This window comes from Canis lupus, chromosome 18 (genome assembly GCF_003254725.2).
Source record: "Canis lupus dingo isolate Sandy chromosome 18, ASM325472v2, whole genome shotgun sequence".
NCBI lineage: Eukaryota > Metazoa > Chordata > Mammalia > Carnivora > Canidae > Canis > Canis lupus.
Genome location: NC_064260.1, coordinates 34,949,042 through 34,968,374, shown reverse-complemented (window position 1 = coordinate 34,968,374; position 19,333 = coordinate 34,949,042). Strand labels below are relative to the sequence as shown.

Sequence of the window (19,333 nt, the reverse complement as noted above, 5' to 3'; positions counted from 1 at the left end):
ACACTTTATTCAATGCCTCAAAGATGTGATAACAGAGACAAGAATTTTCCTTTTTTCATTTGCTCAAGAGAGTGTCACGATTCACAAGTATAAGCTGCAGACCGAAAATATGTGTATGTGTCTGTGTGTGTGCCTGAGAGAGTGGGGGAGGGGATCAATGCTTACTCTGGGTAGGTACGGACGATCCCTGACTATGCTCATTGGATTTATGATTTCTCAATTTTATGATGGTGGCAAGGCCATATGGATTCAGGAGAAACTGGACTTTGAGCAGTGCCTGGTTGGCTCAGTTCATAGAGTACACGACTCTTGATCTCAGGGATCTCAGGGTCATGGGTTTGAGCCCCACTTTGGGCATGGAGCCTACTTAAAAAAGAAAGAAACTGCACTTGAAATTCTGAATTTAGATCTTTTCTCAGGCTAGCAAAGTGTTACTGTCTTGTGATGCTGAGCAGGGCAGTGAGCCATAGCTCCCAGTCAGCCATGCAGTCATGAGAGTCAACAACAGATATGCTCACAACCGTTCTGTACCCACACCGCCATTCTGTTTTGCACTTTCAGTATAGTAAATAATAAATTAGATGATATTCAATACTTCATTATAGAATAAGCTTTGTGCAAAATGATTTTGCCCAGCAGTAGGCTAATGTAAGTGTTCTGAGCACCTTTAAGGTGAGCTAGGCTAAACTATGATGTTCCATAGGTTAGGTGTGTTAAATGCATTTTCAGCTTACCATATTTTTTACTTAGGGTGGGCTTATTGGGACATAATGCCATCATAAGTCAAGGAAGATCTTATGTTCTGTTAAGTGCTTTCCATACATGATTGCTCTTAATCTTTGCATTAATTCTTTGAGGCATTATCTCCTTTATGTTATGGAAGTACAAACTGAGAGTCTTTCAGGTTAAGGTTTGTGTACTTAACCTACAGTACCCAAAGCTTATGAGAGGCAAGATTCCAACCGAAGCAGATAGGAGTAACTCCCATTTTCCCTATAGCTCCAAACACACCATTTGAAAACAGTATTCCCACTGAAATGGCTACTCTGAAACTTCACCGAGGGCAGGTAACCTGATAGCTTTCAGGCTGACACCATGGCGCTTTTGATCCCATCATAAAAATAAGCCTATTCTTTTGGCCCACTAATTCCATATCTGGGAATTTTCCCAAAGGAGATAACCAGGCATATGTGTGCAAAAATTAATGTGCATGTAAGTTCTATACATTGTTATTTAAGCTATTTATTACCAAGTTATTAATATTGTTACTAAATTATTAGACTCAAGTGTTTAATAGGAGCTAGGTGAGATCCTTTGTGGTACATCCACATTGGCAATGTTAGGAAGTCGTTAAAAATCATGCTGTAGAAGAATATTTGATAACATGAGATACTGCTCTAATACATTCAGTGAACACAGGGGATGCTATCCTCGTTACGTAGTATATACCTACAGGATACATAGTGGGCGTTGAAAAAATACTAAAAGAGATACTCAGAACTTTCTGTAAAGACATGACTTCAGGCTTCCTTAACTGGAGCTTCAGTGCAGTGTCCTTCTGAGGTTCTGTGTGAAGCATGTCTTCCCACTGCATGGAAGTGGGAATCCAGACTTCTTAACTTAGGCTGGAAAGCCCTACATGACTCTGGTCTTCTGATCATCCCTCCACCCTCTCTCTGCGTTGCTCGCTGTGTTACCCCCACACGGGCCTTTTTTAGCTAGTAGACTATACTGGCCTAGCCCTACTGGTGTGCAGGGACTTTGCACATGCTGTCTCTTCTGCCTGGAACGTTTTTCCCCATTCTCATGGCTGGTTTCTTTCCACAGGTTTCAGCTTAAATGTCATCTCTTCAATGGAGTCCTTTCTTGGCTACCTCACATAAGGTAAGCATCCCCTATTATGCTTCCCTGCAGCATCCTGTCCTTTTCCCTTTTCACACACATGATAATTTGTAATGACATATTTGTGTGTTGTACTTGTTCGCCTTCTCACACTGAGGGTGTGTGGTAAGGTCCACACTGTTTTTTTCACCACTGTACACTAAGTGCCTACTCAGAGGCTACTCATGGCAGGCACTCAAGAAAGACTTGAATGAATGAATAAATGAACAAAGGTAATGCAAAATTTTTAGGCACTGGCTCTGTACCTAGCAAAGTGTCATGGAAAGCTTAGAAGCTCTTCAGAGGAAGAAGACAGGAACTAGATAGCTGGTGGCTGGTAATCAGTGTAAATCAGTGTAACTGATAACTCAGGCTATGAGAATTCATGCAAGGAAATGATTGGGTTATTTCTAAACTATTTCCTAAGAGTGGCTCATTGGATGTGAACTATGTTCTACTTCTAGAAATAATGTGAAATAGAGAGAGAGATCACAGGCCTGAGCACAGGCATCCCATTTTTCTAAAGGTATCTAGAGCCAGATACATAGGTTGAAGTGGAGCCAACCGGTATCACTTTGCATGTGCTCACTTTTGCCCCACACAGTCCCTCCAAATCTGACTTCCTTCCTTAAGCAGGGAGGAGAACCTGCTGCTCTTGTCCAAAAAGGGCTCATCCAAATGTGGTTCACAAGCAGAAGTCATTGTGTCTTCTGTAGAACCACACAAAATATTAAAATGGTGGCAAAAAAAAAAAAAAAAAGCCAATCACTTTTCTGTTAAAAGAAAAACCCTCAGAGGTAAAATCTTGCAGAAGGCTTAGGAACAATTGCAAGAAAAAATAGAACAGATTATTCTACACATTTTATTATTTTTCCCTCTGCAGACTACAGAATGGCAACCTTCATCTGACTCTATGAACAAACACATAGGGCGAGCGTAGGGCCCATCAGTGCTCCTAGGGAAGGTTGCCTGTGGACGTGAATTTGGGTGTTTGCGGTGGGGGGCTGGGATGGCATGAATATTTTCCAAGCCTTATTCAAACAGTAACTTCTATCTGCTACCATGCTATCAATTTTCCCAACAGTGGATTGCAAATTCACCTCATAAATCAATCCGTACAAGAGGTCAGAAGCCAACCACAGCCAATTAAAACCTCTCAGCAATAATTCATCCAAGATCTGAGTAAGGATTTTTTTTTTTTACAAGTCCTAGGAGGCTCTTGTTTATTCTAATCAGATCAGTAGAGGAAGAACTAAATTGGGTAGAACCTGCATTTTTCTCTTATCCCAGAACACAAACTCAGATGTTTTTATAGGGAAAGGAAGAGGAAGAGGAGAAAGATATGAGGAAAGAGTGAGCTGAAGAATTAGAACACTTTCTCCACACAAAGTTGTGTTACTGAGGCTCTCCCAAGTGCCAGGCCTGCATGGGACTGCTTCATCCTGGGGAGCTTCTTCTCCAACCTATCCGGAGTCTGAGCCCTGATAGGGTCACGTCCAACAAACAAATACACCTAAACTACTGTTTAGCGAGTGTCTCTGACATACCAGGCCCTGTGGACACTTGAAATGAATCCGTATATTTATTGCTCTTTAGAAGACTGTAGCTTACAGGTTACCCAGGTGTGAGAAAGTGCTGGAAAGATTAGGGGGCTGTACCGCATATACTCTAAGTGTGTGAATATAGGACTGTGCATATACTACAACTGCACAACTGTAATTGTCTTTTCACTGTAGACCTGTGCTGAAAGCTGGGTGAACTTGGGAGAAATCACTCAGCTTCCTGAACTTCTGTTTCTCGTCTATAAGATGGGTAATAACAGTACCAACTCGTAGGCATGTGGGAGATTAAACAAGATGTTTGCAAAGCACTGGCATGTCCTCTGGCCCCTGAGTGGCTGCTCAGTGCTGGCTGTAACTAAAAACGGTGTGAGATTCTGGGCCCCACCGCAGTGCTCCCTGGTTATCAGCTCATTGGGTTTCGAGATTCTCCCTCCAGTCGCAAGTCTAGCCCGATTTTTGATGGATCACCGCCCTGACACGTCCTAGAGGTTGGGACTGAGGAAGTGCAGGCTCCCTCAGGCGAGATGCCGAGATGCCGACAGCCAGCCTCAGCCTCCTCCTTGGGCAGCCTCCTGGGGGGCTGGAGGGACTCCATGCGGCCTAACGTGCTCCCACCTGATTAGCAAGACTCTGATTTAATCCTCTTCTCAGTCTCAAGCACAGAAGCAGAGCTTCTAGCTATTTTTTAAAACAAAATGCTTTATTTCTTAATTATAAACATACAAGGAAATGCTTATCATAACATTTGGAACAGATCTGAAGTGTATAAAGGAACAGGATTCATAGTCTTGCTGTCTCCCCCCTCTCTATTCCGCACTCCGCTACCCTCATCCTGAGGTAACCAGCAGCAATTGTTCTGGAAATATCCTCCCATGACTCGTAAATACCTAAGAAATACAATGTCAGTACTTTTCCACATGCTATCATATAGACATATCATAAATATGACTCCGCAACTTGCTTTCTTTTCTCCCAGAGTCCAAAGGATTATGGATATTTCCCCCAGCTATTATTTAGGAACTCTAGATGAAACTGTGAGGTCTTTACCCAAGTTCTGCAGGACATTCAACAAAGTAAATAGAAATATTGGCTTTGTCTTCCTGGTTACTATCTCTTAGATTTCACCCATGGAGTTCCAAAGCATTAGATTTGGGGTGAGGAAGTATGTCAAGGAACTCATAACTGTTTTATTTCTCTGTAAAACCAGAGTAGTTTAGGTGTTTATGGTCTGGTTCCCTTTCCTGGGAAAATTCTCGTCTTCAGCTTTTTCTAGATTTTGAGACATATGCAAAGGAAAGCTGGCAGCAAGAGGCATTGTCTTCCTCACCAGACGTCCCTCTGCAACTACTGATACCCCATGGTCTTATCAGGGTGAAGAGATGGTGTGTGTACTTGAGCAGACAAATTTTGTCCCCTCTGTGGTTACCCCATACAGGGTGACCAGGCCCTCAACCACACCAGCCAGGATGAGCGTACAGCCCATCAGAAAACATGGCACACCCAAGTCTCTCAGCTGTTGCAACAGCTGGCATCAATGAAACTGGCCAGGGTGAGTCCAAGAGTAGAGTTAGAAGTCACTTTTCTCATCAAGTCCTGGGCGAGTCTTGAGAAAATGAACATGGAACCAAATCTTGTCCCACACCCAGGGATCCAGAGAGTTGGGAGGAGAGCGGAAGTTCACGGTGGACGTGGCCAACCTGGTGGCCCCCTTCTCTTGTTCTGTATTCATCACCTGCAGGGAAAACACATCCAGAGAGATGGGGATGTTCTTGGGATGAGGTGCTCATCTCAACTCTGCTGGGAAGACAAGACGCCAACACTCCCTCACAACTTACCCTGTGCTGGGGTAAGAGTACAAATCAAGAGACACTGCTGCATGAATCAAGATAAGAGCTAGGAAAAAATCATGTATCCTGAGAGAGAAAAGGTACCTTGACACCAAGCCTAAACCCCTAAATCCAGCCTAGCACTAACAGGGATAAGGAGGCTCCTTCCAGCTGGAAACAGAACAGCCCTCGTAGAGTTATTTATCGCTCGCCTACCATGTTTATTATTGTTTGAGAGCCAGAGAAAGTGGCTGTGTTTACAGCAGGTTAAAGGGATATCAGAACACTCCACACAGGATTCTTGAGGCTCCTAGAGCCCGACAGAGATTAGAAAGCGTAGAGATGCCCCTCCTAGACCCACACATATTCTCTAATTACACTTCGTGTGTGTGTTTATCCAGGGACTGTGAGCTTCTTGGAGATAGGGGTGATGCTTTATATCCTGTACATCCTCTCCCAATCGTCCTTTAGAGGAAATGAGACTTATGAAGCAGGAGCTCCATAAATATTTGTGAAACGAGCTCAGTCAGAGAACTGAATCCGTCCTGACCAGCAGTAAAAGCAGCTCACTCTTCAGCTGATACTATTCAGAATCTAGTAGATGAGGAGCTAGAGTAGCCAGGGAAGGGGGAAGACAAGTTCAAGGAGATGCTGCTCCCAGCCCTCCCAGTGGGGTGAGGAGGGTAGCATCACCTTTCACAGAACAAGGGACTCCATCTGTTAAAATCATTTTTTTTTTCAAATTTCTCACTAAGATTTTTTGAACATGGTGGTCAAATCCCCACCATTTCTCATTTTAGACATAAGGCTTAAAAATATTTTTTTAAAGGAATATATGCAGGTCCCCTTGCACAGGGCCTGGAATATGCCCCCAGGTGCTGGTTTCCTTCTCATTTTCCCAGTCCTGTGGACTTTAATTCATGGAAGTTGCAGTAACCTGATGCAGATTCTTTCCTGAAAGCACAATTTGGCAGGAAAAAGGAGGAGGAGGGCCAAGGAGACATGTCAGTGAGGAACTCAGGGAAAGGTACTGTTTTGGTGAATGCTATAGTTTGGTAGCAAAAAAAAAAAAAAAAAAAGCATGTGTGGGAAAATCTGCAACACCGAGGCCACTTGATGCTTAACAGCCAGCCTGAACACATGCGGGAGAAATCCAGCTGCTGGGGATCTTACTCAGACTGCTCAGAAAACTCTTTCCATTGTCTAGGTTGTTATTGCTCTAATGTATCTTGTCACTCATCTCCTTACTTCGAAAAAGAAAAATTGTGTACAGATTTTATAAAGAACCTTGTATTTACTTTTTTTTTTTTTTTTTTTTTTGAACATGACCCAGAAAACAAACAAAAAAGACAATGGAAGGGATCGTACAACAACTAACAGAAGGAGGTGAAATCTTCCCTAGGTCCCCCATCCCCACCCCCATTTTGAACAATGAAATTTAAATTATTTGGAAATTTACATTAGTTTTGACCTATTATGGCATTTACCTAGAGGAAACATGCGAACTTATAATGTGAAATAATTAAATGTCTTCTTTTGTTTGAAAGTTCTTTAAATTCCTTATGAGACACAGGAATGGATAGAAAACACTTCAGATTCTACAGAAATAAATAAGTATAGACAGATAGATACAGATATGAAAATAACATTATAGGTGATTCTGCTTTCTAGGTAACTTAAATTCTGATACGAGCATAAGACAGTTTTTGAGAGATCTTTGACAAATTTGGTATTTCTCAAATTTCTGTGAAACTCATACGTACTGATTGAAAAGGTATAGAATTTAGTCAAAAAAGTCAAAGTGAGAACCTGAGGCTATTTTTCCCTCTGATTTTTTTTGACTCTGATTTTGTTTGACTCTGATTTTTTTCTAAATTCTTTTCCCCAGCCATGTTTTTTCCAATGCCATCATTTTAGTTTCAATTACTATTATAACTATGCTTTTAGTTTATCACAATTTTTCATGTACATATAAGATCTTTTATTCAATAAATAGTGATTGAATTGCCAACACTGTACCAAGAACTGAGTTTTTATTTTTATTTTTTTTAAAGGTTTTATTTATTTATTCATGAGAGACACAGAGAGAGAGGCAAAGACACAGGCAGAGGAAGAAGCAGGCTCCTTGTGGAGGGCCTGATGTTCGACTTGATCCCAGGACCTTGGGATCACGCCCTGAGCCGAAAGCAAATGCCCAACCACTGAGCCATCCAGGTGTCCCAAGAGCTGAGTTTTAAAAGGTTAATAAAATCTCTGAGTCTGTATTTTCATATACCCCTTCTTATTAAAACATAGTAATATTTCAGTATGCCCTAAAAAATAAACAAAAAACCAACCAAGGTATCAAGGGAACTTACAGACACTAACATTAGTGTTCATTAATGTTCATTAGTGTTCATTAATGAATAACAGAACTGCACTAAAAAAGGGGATGAAAAGAATTGACTTAAGTAACTATGGAAAACAGTTATCTTGACTAGGTATTGTCAGGCCAAAGACAAAAAGAACCATCCAAAATGCTGTCTTCTATTGGAAATGTGGATCTCCTTAAATGTTTACTAGAACATTAAAAATACGTGAATAGGTTGTATAAAATCACAGCCAAGTTTCTCAGTGTTGGAGAAAGAAGTTACAGATAAGGAAAAGGGAAAGGTTAAAATGAACCCTGTGTATTAGAGTCCAAGTTATTGATATCAATTCATATTATTATATACATACATATACGTACACATATACATACGTGAATACATGTAAGTGTGTATATGTAGACATACATACACACAGATATATACACATAGAAAGATACATACAGAAATACAGTGTGGATGTAGATAGTACTAGTGGGTATATACACATGGTTTATAGATATGTAATTTCCTAGCTCTGTCTGCTGAGAGGGCCTGGAAACAATAGTCCCAGTTGCAATGAGCATAACTAGTGCCCAGATCTTGGTTTCTAAAGAATCATTCTCCAATAAAAGGAGGAATAGTAGAGTAGGGACAAGGGCAGGGATATAAGATGAGCCTGGAAAGGAGGCTCATCTTATATTTGTAGAGCCAGAAAGGAGGGAAGTACTCTAAATAAGACGGGGGCATGTCAAAAGAAAACAAAAGTCTACCAACAGAAGTTCCTAATGGACAAGTTGGGACAATTTGAGCAACAAAATAAATATTGAGACCATTGGATTTTGTCCATAGAATAATAGGAATATTCAGGAGACCAGACTGATATAAATATGTAATTGAATAAATAGATAAATAAATAGATGGCTAAGAAGAGATAGCTCTTTCTTACAGTAGAATTCCAATGAACAGATGTAAAAGGAAAGATGGAAGTAGAAAAATCATCATTAGGTACATATTATAGTAATTCTTGTTGCAGACAAGCTCTACGGATGGATGCTAAAAAAAAAAAAAAAAAAAAAAAATCAATGGAAAGGGACACCCAAGTGGCTCAGTCAGTTAAGCATCCAACTCTTGCTCTCAGCTCAGATCTTGATCTCAGGGTTGTGAGTTCAAGCCCTGCATGAAACTTACTTAAAATAAAAAAAAAAATCAATGGACAAAAATTTTGCAAAGTCTCAAAGTATCACCCCAAGATATTTATTAACTACAAAGGGAAAGATAGTAACTTTATAGTGGATAAACCTTGCATACATCGACTTAACCAAGTGACTGAAGTTAAAATCACCAACGATAAAATATATTAAAATCATAAACCCCTTGTTTCGAGAAGGACACAACATCATGTCTGTGGTGTTCTTGCCAAAAATTTATAACCTTAGCTCAATTGTGAGAAAACATCAAAAATGCAAATTGAGGGACATTCTAAAAAATGAGGAGTACTCTTCAAAATTATCAAGGTTATAAGAGACATGAAAAGCCTATGAAACTGTTAGAGACTAAAGGAGATAGGAGAATTAGCAAGTAGATGCAATTGGGGAAGCTGCATAAGGTCTGGGAACAGAAAAATAACATTAGCGGTGAAAGTGGTGATATTCAAACTCTATCAATGCTTGATAACTGTGTTATGGTTATGTAAGATGTTAACACTTGGGGAAGTAGGTGAGGGTATCCAGGAACCCTCTGCCCTATTCTTGCCACTTGTTTTTATAAGTTTAAAATCAGCTCAAAATAAAAGTTACAAAAAAATTTAAAAATATTTTAGGAAATTTAATAGGAAAAAATCGTGGAGGAAATTGAAGGCCCCACCTACAGGGTGCACTGCCATTTCTAACTTCTCCTTACTCTGTTTCCCCATAGCACTTCTCACCTTCTAACATATATAATTTACTTACTTCCTATAGTTAGTGTGTATGGCATGGTCTCCTATAGAAGACGGGAGGGAGGGTCTTTGTTTTGTTTACTGGTTTATCCTGAGATCCCAGAATAGTATCTAGCACAAAGTAAGCAATCAATACATATATATTTGTATTTGATAAAAGAATGGACAAAAATTTGCAAAAGAATACATGCAAGACAGCATATATTAAGTGGATGCTACAAACTCAGATGCCTTCAGGGCTTGGTCAGGTAACCTAAATATGCATAGGGGTGTCTGTTTTGTTTACACATGTACTTCATGTGGCCCAGATAGGGCCTGGTACTTAACAAATGTTTGCTAGAAGAATTAATGTAAGATTTTTTATTATTAATTGGGTGCAATTATACATGTCAAATTTTAGTAGTTTTTTGATTGGATAACTATGACTATCAACGTATACAACATGAAAAGAGGGAAAAACTAAATTTACGGGTCAATGCAAAGATATTCTGGATGACATTTTTATCTGTTCTGTACTAAAAATTTTACTTTCTTTTTGATTCAAAAAATAAGTTTGTTGGCAGAAAAAGATATTTCTCAAAAATGCGGTATTAAGATGTAGTGTAGTGTCACATATTGCTGGTGGCAGTATTAATCGCCATAACCTTTCTAGAAAGCAATTAGGCATTATGTTTCAGGATCCTAAAAAAAAGAGCTTAGGTTTTCACTAAACATTCCTTTTCTGGAATCCATCTTCCAAATTGAACTGTGTAGATACAGTAATCACAGAGCTAGTTATGAATTGGGGATGGTTAAGAAATGAAAGTTTGATAAAAAAACTCAATCACTAAGGGAAAATGAGTAAGTAAATGCAATATATTGAAATTATGGATTATTTGGGGGGCACTAAAATCCACATTTATGAATTGCCTTTAATCCCATGGAAAAGTGTTTGTACTAGAACATTAAGTGGAAAAGAGGAGGAACACCTAACTCTGGGAAACGAACAAAAGGTAGTGGAAAGGGAGGTGTGCGGGGGGGGGGGGGGGGGGGGGGGGGGATGACTGGGAGATGGGCACTGAGGGGAGCACTTGGCAGGATGAGCACTGGGTGTTATGCTATATGTTGGCAAATAGAACTCCAATAAAGCACACACACACACACACACACACAAAGGAAAAGAGTAGGTTACAAAATTGCATAGGCAATATTATCACAATAATATACAATATAAATTTAAAAAGTGGAAATATGCACATATGTAAACTCTTTGAAATTTCCCCCCTGCTTCTCTGTACATTTCTTTGCTTTTCATTAACCTATTATACTAGTTTTAAAATCAGAAAAGATGTTAATGACAAAATATGGAAACATTCAATTGATTCATCTTAAAAATACTATGAAGTAAAGTCAAATGCCAAAATAAAATTTATTTAAGAACTTACAGCATTACCAGAATAAATGCTGAATGGATCCAGGATCTAAATATAAAAAATAAAGCCAGAGAATTACTAAAAGGAAATTTGGATAAATTCCATGGGGAAAGCCTTTCTAATTATGACTCAAATCCTAGGAGCAATGAAAAGAAAAAAACTAATAAATATGAGTGCATTAAAACTTTTTGTGGAGAAAGAAAACATAAGCAAACAACAATAACAACAAAAGACAAATGGTGAGGCTATTTGAAACTCTTAAAATACAATAGGGCCAATTTCCCTATTGTATAAAGGACGCTTAAAATTGAGAAGAAAAACTAAAACTTGATAGGAAAGAGGGCATAAAACATGACCATGCATCTTTTTTTTAAGAAAAAGATATACAAATGACTCTTAAATATATGATAAGATGCTCAACTTATTTCATAATATGAGGACTGTAAATTAAAACCACACTGAGACATCATTTCTTACCTATTAGCTGGCAGAAACCCAAAAGCTCAATAATACTGTAAGACTTTGGGGGAACAGGCCTCTTATACACTATATAAGGGTGCATTCTACGGAGGAGAATTTGGCCATGACTATCAAAATTGACCCAGCCATCTTACTCTATGAGAGTGAGATTTTTCTTATATTTTTCTTTTTATTTTCCTTGCTCCATAACCATGTGTGCAGTTTACAGCTAGTGTGCTATAAAGGCATTCTAAGGAGACTTGAGTCTTATTCTTGCCACTTTCTACAAACAGATCTTTCTGGGAAAGATCAGATGGGTCTGTTTGGAAGTCAGCGCTGTTTTTCCATCACCAAGGGGATTGCTGCGGAACGCCGCCCCCAAAGTTCATTATCTCAGCATTTAATGTTTTGTTTTTGTTTTTTCAAAATACAGAAAAGTAATTAGAAGACATGATGGGCAATAACCTCTGTGCCAAATTACCTTGTTTTAATTTGATGATGCTTTTGAATTGTTCAAGCTCAAATAATTAATTTAAAAACTGCCAGTCTCTTGATAGGATTTTTTTTTTTTTTTTTGGAATGTGCATGCCAAGTATTATAAAGAATGTTTTTCATGGTAAAATCTTAACCCCCTAAGACACACAATGACCACCGGACCACTGATCTGCTTCAAATATTCGAAAGATAATAAGCCACAAGTTCACAGGAGGAAATTATTGTCTGGCCAGCCTCTAGCAGTGGAGGTCCGACTATTTCTGTAGTGACATTTATAAAACCCCGTTGCTTTAATCAGATCATAAGAAGACTGAATCAGGTTTCAGATTCACTCAGGGTTGATAATTGAGCTCATTCCTGAAAGGCCTGAGGAGCACAAAAGCACTGAAGTGAAACCATGGAAATTAGTGATTTGAATAGGAGAATCGTGAACTTTGGTAAAGAAAACATTCCCCATCAGGGCTCTCTTGGAACAAGATTTGCCAAACTCTAGCAGGATGAGTGAAGGTAAAATTAAGGAAAACACGGTGACTCTTGTTTTCTATGAAAGGAAAGAAGAGAGGGGAAGCAAAAAAAGATCAACCTCATTTGTACCCTTAGCTATATAATTATGGGCCCATGGGGAGCGGCTGGCAGCATTTCCTTGTTGCTGAGGGAAAGGCCATGTCTAGTTCTTTCTCAAGTTGTGGGGCTTGCTTTTGGAATAGTTGACTTCTCTAAATGAAACGGGACCAAAACTCAGGGCCTTTTGTAAATGTTTGTTCTCCACAAGGGCAGGGCGACTTCCTAAGTGGGTAAGCTGGCTGGAGATCTGAGCAAGCTTAGAAAGGAGAGCCAGGCCTGCCCTTGAACTTCACGGGCACTGAACACAGCAGCGCACACACCCTCCACCCTGGCTTGGGGCCCTGACGTGGGCCCAAAGGAGCCTCCCCATCACTCACTCACATCCCCTCACCACGTTGTCCTTGGGGGAGGTCTGCAAACCTGCCAGGCACCCCCTGCCTTAGGAACAGTCTTCCCTCCCCTGTCTGTGGGGCTTCCTCCCCATCCTCCAGTGCCTCACTCAAATGCCCCTTCTCAATGAGGCCTTCCCCCAGACCTCCACTTTCCCCAACCACCCCCTGCCAGCTCCATTTTTCCTCTTTCTCATAGCTATTGCCTCCTAACTTAGTATTAACTAACTTTTATGTTACTGTGTTTATTAGACGGCTCCCCTGGTACAACACAAGTACTCTGAGGGCAAGTTTTTGTCTGTTTCCTGCTGTCTATCGCTGATACAGGAAGAGTGCTGGGTGCACAGTAGGCATTTCATAATTTTTGGATGAATGAATTATCCTGCAGTCGCCTTATCATGAACTACCCATCCTCATCATAATTGCTTATGTCGTTATGTCTTCCTTAATGGATTCTAAGCTCCATGCAAACCAGGATGATATCTATGTCACCCAGTAGATACTCCCAACAGCTGGCATAAAGGTAGGTACACAAATAGGCCTTCCATCATCACTTATTGAATGAAAGAATTAAACCATCCTAACAATCCTTCCGAAGATACTAAAAAAATGGGAATAAAGAGCCCCTGATGTTAAGTAACTTGGGAAAATCTTTGACCTCAGTGGACTCAGTTTCTCCATATGAACAATAATGGGATTGGGCCAGAGCAACAGCAAAGTCCTGTCTAGTCTTTAGATTCCATGGAAATATATGCTTTTATACCATATCTTCCTCTTTCTTATCCAGTTTATTTATTTTTTTATTTGAGTATAGTTGACACATAATGGTACATTAGTTTCAGGTGTATAATTTAGTGATTCGACAAGTTTTCACACCGGGCTATGCTCACCACAACAAAACAAAACAAAACACTGTTGGCTTAGAAGCACTGCTGGCATCACATAAGGAATTTGGGCTACCATTTGTCCCATTACATTACTATTCCAAAATATCATTGACTATATTCCTTATGCTGCACCTTTTATTCCCATGACTGTCGCTCCGTAACTGGAGGCCTGTAGCTCCCACACCACTTCACCCATTTCTTATCCACTTTTAAAAGTCCAGGTAAAGTATGGTTACTAACTAAGATGTATGCTCTTGGAAATTGTTTGCTGGGAAAAATTGGGGTTCCCAATAAATATTTTAGATAGTCCCAGGGGTTTGAGACATGTAAATGGGATGGAAGAAACTGGCTCATCTTTTGATATGGGTGCGACCGCCCAAAGTCTTAGTCTTTTGAAGGATGGATTAGTTGATTTCAGATAATGAAATCATAAGGATTTTTTTAAGATTTTAAAATTTATTTTATTTTTTAAGTTTATTTTTACCAGTAATTTCTACACCCAACTTGGGGCTTGAACTAATGACCCCCAGATCAAGAGTCTCATGCTCCTTCCACTGAACCAGCCAGGCACCCCCCATAAGGATTTTTTCTAAGTCCTACTTATAGTAGTCTATCCCATTGTTAGATCATTTTTGTTCTAGTCTGAGATTCAGAAATCTTAGACACATTACTTTAGAAAATCACAGGACCCACAGAAGTAATAAAAAATGTAGAGTTGAATGCCTTCTGCAGTCAGTGAAAATCCACTGAGGGATGTCTGCCTATTTATTTAGGGCCTTTTAAAAAGTTTTCCCTTTGTTCTAAATTCTAGGGCAGCCCGGGTGGCTAAGCAGTTTAGCGCCGACTTCAGCCCAGGGCTTGATCCCGGAGACTCGGGATCGAGTCCCACATCGGGCTCCCTGCGTGGAGCCTGCTTCCCTCTGCCTGTGTCTCTGCCTCTGTGTGTGTGTCTCTTATGAATAAATTAACAAAACCTTAAAAATTAATTAATTAATTAATTAATTAATTAATTCTAGGTCACTGTCCTGGTTTCTAGTGTTGGGTGCCCATGTGATCTACCAATACCTCTTGAAATCATGAACTCAACTCTCAGCCATTTTCACGGCAGGTGTAAGACATGGCACAAATTAGTAGAGCAGTAGCAGGATGCTTTCATATTCCTATCCCTGGTTTATATTTTTAGTGTTTTCACTGCTTTAAAAACTCGTTGTAAATATTTCGCTTTGATTACTCTGTACTTCCAAACCTGCCAGTTTTCATGTGGGTTAGGGATGCCCATGCTTTTATTGATTCTACATTCTCAATACATCAAGAGGCATTAAAATATTCTGAAGCTGTTTCTGTTTTCTATTTTTAAAGTCATTCTAACTCAGATAAAGCTGAGTTTGATTGGTCCTTCTTGATAGTGACCAGCGTTTCCTGGCTCCTCCAAATCATCAAGTCTGCCCCATGCTATGCCACCAAGCTGCTCAGTGGTGCTGAGACATGGACCAGTCTCCTCAAATAGGGTGGCCCAACACAAATTGAATCCAACCCCAGTGAGGTCTTCCATAGACACTCAGCCAAGCTGGAGATTGATAGGAACCAATGTTAGGTGTTGAGGAGATGACATTTGAAGACTCAAGGCAAAGGAGTTCTCTGGAGAGGGAATAGCATATGCAAAATTTCTGAGGTGCAAATATGCTCTACATGTACAAGAAATTGAAAAATACTGGTGAGACTGGTATATGGGAACTGAGCAGTCACATGGAACAAACAAAATCTAAGTAAGTTTTATTTTCCATTCCCAAGTCTCTCCTGCACAGTTTGGCATAAATGACTGCATTGGCAAGGCTGAAAATTTTGCACTCAGGTTGGAGCTCCCCAAGACAGAGAGTAGATCAAAATCCTATTTTTTAAAAATTTTATTTAAATTCAATTTGCCAACCTATAGTATAACATCCAATGCTCATCCCATCAAGTGCCCTCCTTAGTGCCCGTCACCTAGTTACTCCATCTCCCAACCCTCCTCCCCTTCCACAACCCTTTGTTTCTTTCCCAGAGTTAGGAGTCTCTCATGGTTTATCTTCTTTTCTAGTTTTTCGCCACTCAGTCCCCCCTCTTCCCTTATGGTCCCTTTCACTACAAAATCCTATTTCTGGACTTCTTAGACTGACTAATCTTTAACTGGTGGTTGTTTTAAAAAGTTTCTCAACCTCTGATCTAACTTCTTTGTATTCTAATCCCTGCTTTCCCTTTTCTATCCTTGACGCCCTTGGCTTCCAACACAGCTGCAGTGTCCACAGTCCTCTATCCCTGATATATGTGTGTTTTCACCCTTTATCTCGCTCCTACCTCCTTTCTCTCTCTCTAGCCCACACCTCCGGCAATCCTACATCCATACTCTGTCTGGTCCATCCTGCTTCTAGGGACTCTACACTTTCCCCACCCTGTGGACCAGCCAGATAACAACACTGAAAAACAAAACAAAACAAAACAAAACACTGTTGGCTTAGAAGCACTGCTGGCATCACATAAGGAATTTGGGCTGCAACATCTCAGAAACAACCTGCACAGCATTTGCCGACAAACACTAGCCACCTCTATGGCACAAGTTTCTGTAGTTCGATCAATTTCTTCTCTGAACTCAGCACCTCCTTATTTTCCAACCCACACAACTTGATATTTTGTTATGGTTTTGCATTATTTTTCATTTTGTGGATATTTTAATATTGCATCCCAACAAAATGTAAAGTTCTTGAAAAGTGAGAACAGTGTCCTGTATTTCACTTGTAAATTTTGTCAGCCTTAAAAGTGTTGTGCTCACATAGCTTATGTATGAAAGCATAATAAATACTGGCTGATTCATTGTCTTAATTCAGCTAGGAGTCTTAGGCACCGGAGCAAAGGTGATGGAAAGTATAGTCCTTCTGGGGAGATCTGTGTCTTTGGAGCTAAATGCTACCTCTGAATAGTGGCTAAAGTTAGAAGCTGGGAGGCTGAGCAATACAGCACTCCCACGTCCCTGGAAGGTCCACAGTTGCACAATTCAGGACAAAAGGGCAGCCCTTCCTGCTTCATGTGATAATTAGATTGTTCACTCATTTGTTAATTCAGTGAATATTATTTTCTGAGTCATACTCATGTACTATGTGTGAGGCAACAAGTTAGGCGTCATGGAGAACATACCAAAAAATTCTGAACCATGATATCTGGGGTGCCCTAGCTCAGCCTGAATTATAATCAGATAAAATCTCGGCTCTTCCTCACGGAAGAACATAGGGGGCATAATCTGCAAACAATGGGCATCACACGTCAGTATCCCGGCTGCTGGCTGGACTTCTCTATTGGAACGTGCTGTCCGGGTGGAAAGCAAAACCATGGATCAAGACCTTTGAAATCAGGACTTCCACACTTCAGAACTTCCCTTTTCTTTTTGTAGCAGGATGTCAAACACATTCCAATGAACCACAAGAAATTCTGATGTAAGAAAGAAAGATTTTTAACCACTTCATGTGCACAGACCTTACCCTAAAATGGACTTGTAAATTTTATCAATGATCACAAATGTAATGAAAAAAAGGACTTAAAAATCTGTTTCACTACACCATGCCAACGGATACTATGCCAATTGATATTATTATGATCAACACATGTGCAACAGAGGTTTCATTCATTCATTCACTCACTCATTCATTCATTCATTCATTCATTCATTCATTCATTGTGTTGTTTGTTCTTTCCTTCACAGATGTTTACTGATTGCATACTATGTGCTGGACACTGCTAGGAACTATGGGTGATACAAAGATGAATAAGATACCACCTCTCTGGCCTTAAAGCACTTTTTAGAGGAAAAAAGAGGGGATAAAACATGCACTTAAAAACTATTGATAACATGTGTGACAAATCACCCAAGAGAATTAAAGTGCTCAGAGGGCAAAGATCTGGTTTGAGAAAAGGGCTTCATAGAGGAGGTAGCTGGGGCCTAGAAGGAAGGGTGAGAAACGAGTATGTGGAAATGGGAATGGGGTTGAGGATGGGGAATTATCACCACCAACACAATCAAGCTATAGAGTATGTGTATCACACCAAAAGTTTCCTTCATAGTTCCTGTAGACAGTCTCACCATTCCACCCTCCTTGCTTCCGAGGAAACAGTGGTCTGCTTTCTCTTATAGGAAATAAGTTTTGCCTGTTCGAGATCTTCATTAAATGAAATTATACACTATACTGTATACAGTCTTTTGGATATGGTTTTTTTCATCCAACATGTTTTTTATGTTTTTTTTTAAGATTTTATTTCTTTATTCGTGAGAGACACACAGAGAGAGGCAGAGACACAGGCAGAGGGAGAAGCAGGCTCCTCACAAGGAGCCGGATGCGGGACTTGATCCCAGGACCCCAGGATCACGACGTGAGCCAAAGGCAGATGGTGCCCCGTTTTGAAATTCTTTCCTGTAGGTGTTCATTTCAGTAGTTTCTTCTTTTTGATTGCTGAGCAATATTCTATTATACGGCTATGTCACAATTTCTTTATCTGTTCACTTGCTTCCCAGTTTTAAAAGATTATGAAAAAAGCTGCTATGAATATTCATGGCCAAGTCTTTGTGTGGACATATGATTTAATTTCTCTTGGATAATACCTAAGAGAATTTCTGGATTATATGAAAAGTGAATGTTTCCATATAAAAGCAACTGCCAAACCATCTTCCAAAGTAGCGGTACCATTTTACACTCCTACCAGCAGCGACCAAGAGTTCCAATAACTCCACATTCACTCATACTTGGTACTGTGATTCTTTCTAATTTTTGCCATCTTAATAGGCATGTAGTGCAATCTCACTGTGGTTTTAATTTGCTTTTCCCTGATGACTAAATATGTTAAGTATTTTTTTCATGTGCTTCTTAGCCATTGCCATTCATATATTTGCTTTAGTGAAGTTTCTTTTTCTTTTTTTCTTTTTTTTTTTTTTTTTTTTAGTGAAGTTTCTATTCAAATTTTCTGCCCATTTTTTAGTTGGGTTTTTGTTGTATTACTGAGGTGCAAGTATTCATCGTATATACAAGTCCCTTATCAGGTTTATGTATTATGAATATTGCCCCCTTGTCATTGGTTTACTTTTTCCTTTACTGTAATGGTACATTAGAAGAGAAGCAGCTTTAAATTTTAATGAAATTCAACTTGCTATTTTTTTTATCCATGGTTTGTATTTTTTGTGTCCTATCTAAGAAATCTTTGCTTTCCTGAAATCACAAAGAGTTTCTTATATGTTTTCTTGTAGAAGTTTGTTTAGCTTTGATATTTCAGCATATGAGCCATTTTCATTATGATTATGATTAAATTTTGTGCAAGGCTGTGAGGTAGGGGACAAGGTTTATTTATTTCCTTATGAATCTCCATTTGGAACACTTCCACTTATTGGGGGAAAGAGTTTTCTTTCCCTGTTGGATTACTTGACACCTTTGTTAAAAATCTGACAATATACCTGTCAGTCCATTTCTGGGCTACATATTCTATTCCATTCTTCTATCTATTCATCCTTACACCAAATCTACACTGTTCCATTTATGTAGCTTCACAGCAAGTCTTTCA

General features: G+C 39.6%; 1 protein-coding gene across 4 annotated transcripts in view; it reads left to right on the top strand.

Annotated features, from left to right (window-relative positions):
- Positions 1-19,333, top strand: part of EIF3M (eukaryotic translation initiation factor 3 subunit M) — a 155,284-nt gene that overhangs the window by 61,165 nt on the left and 74,786 nt on the right. For all 4 annotated transcript variants that reach the window (XM_025452392.3, XM_025452391.3, XM_025452393.3 and 1 more), the window contains one exon: positions 1,828-1,884. In XM_025452392.3, coding sequence (XP_025308177.1) covers positions 1,828-1,884 — 57 coding nt within the window. The remainder of the gene's footprint in view (positions 1-1,827; positions 1,885-19,333) is intronic.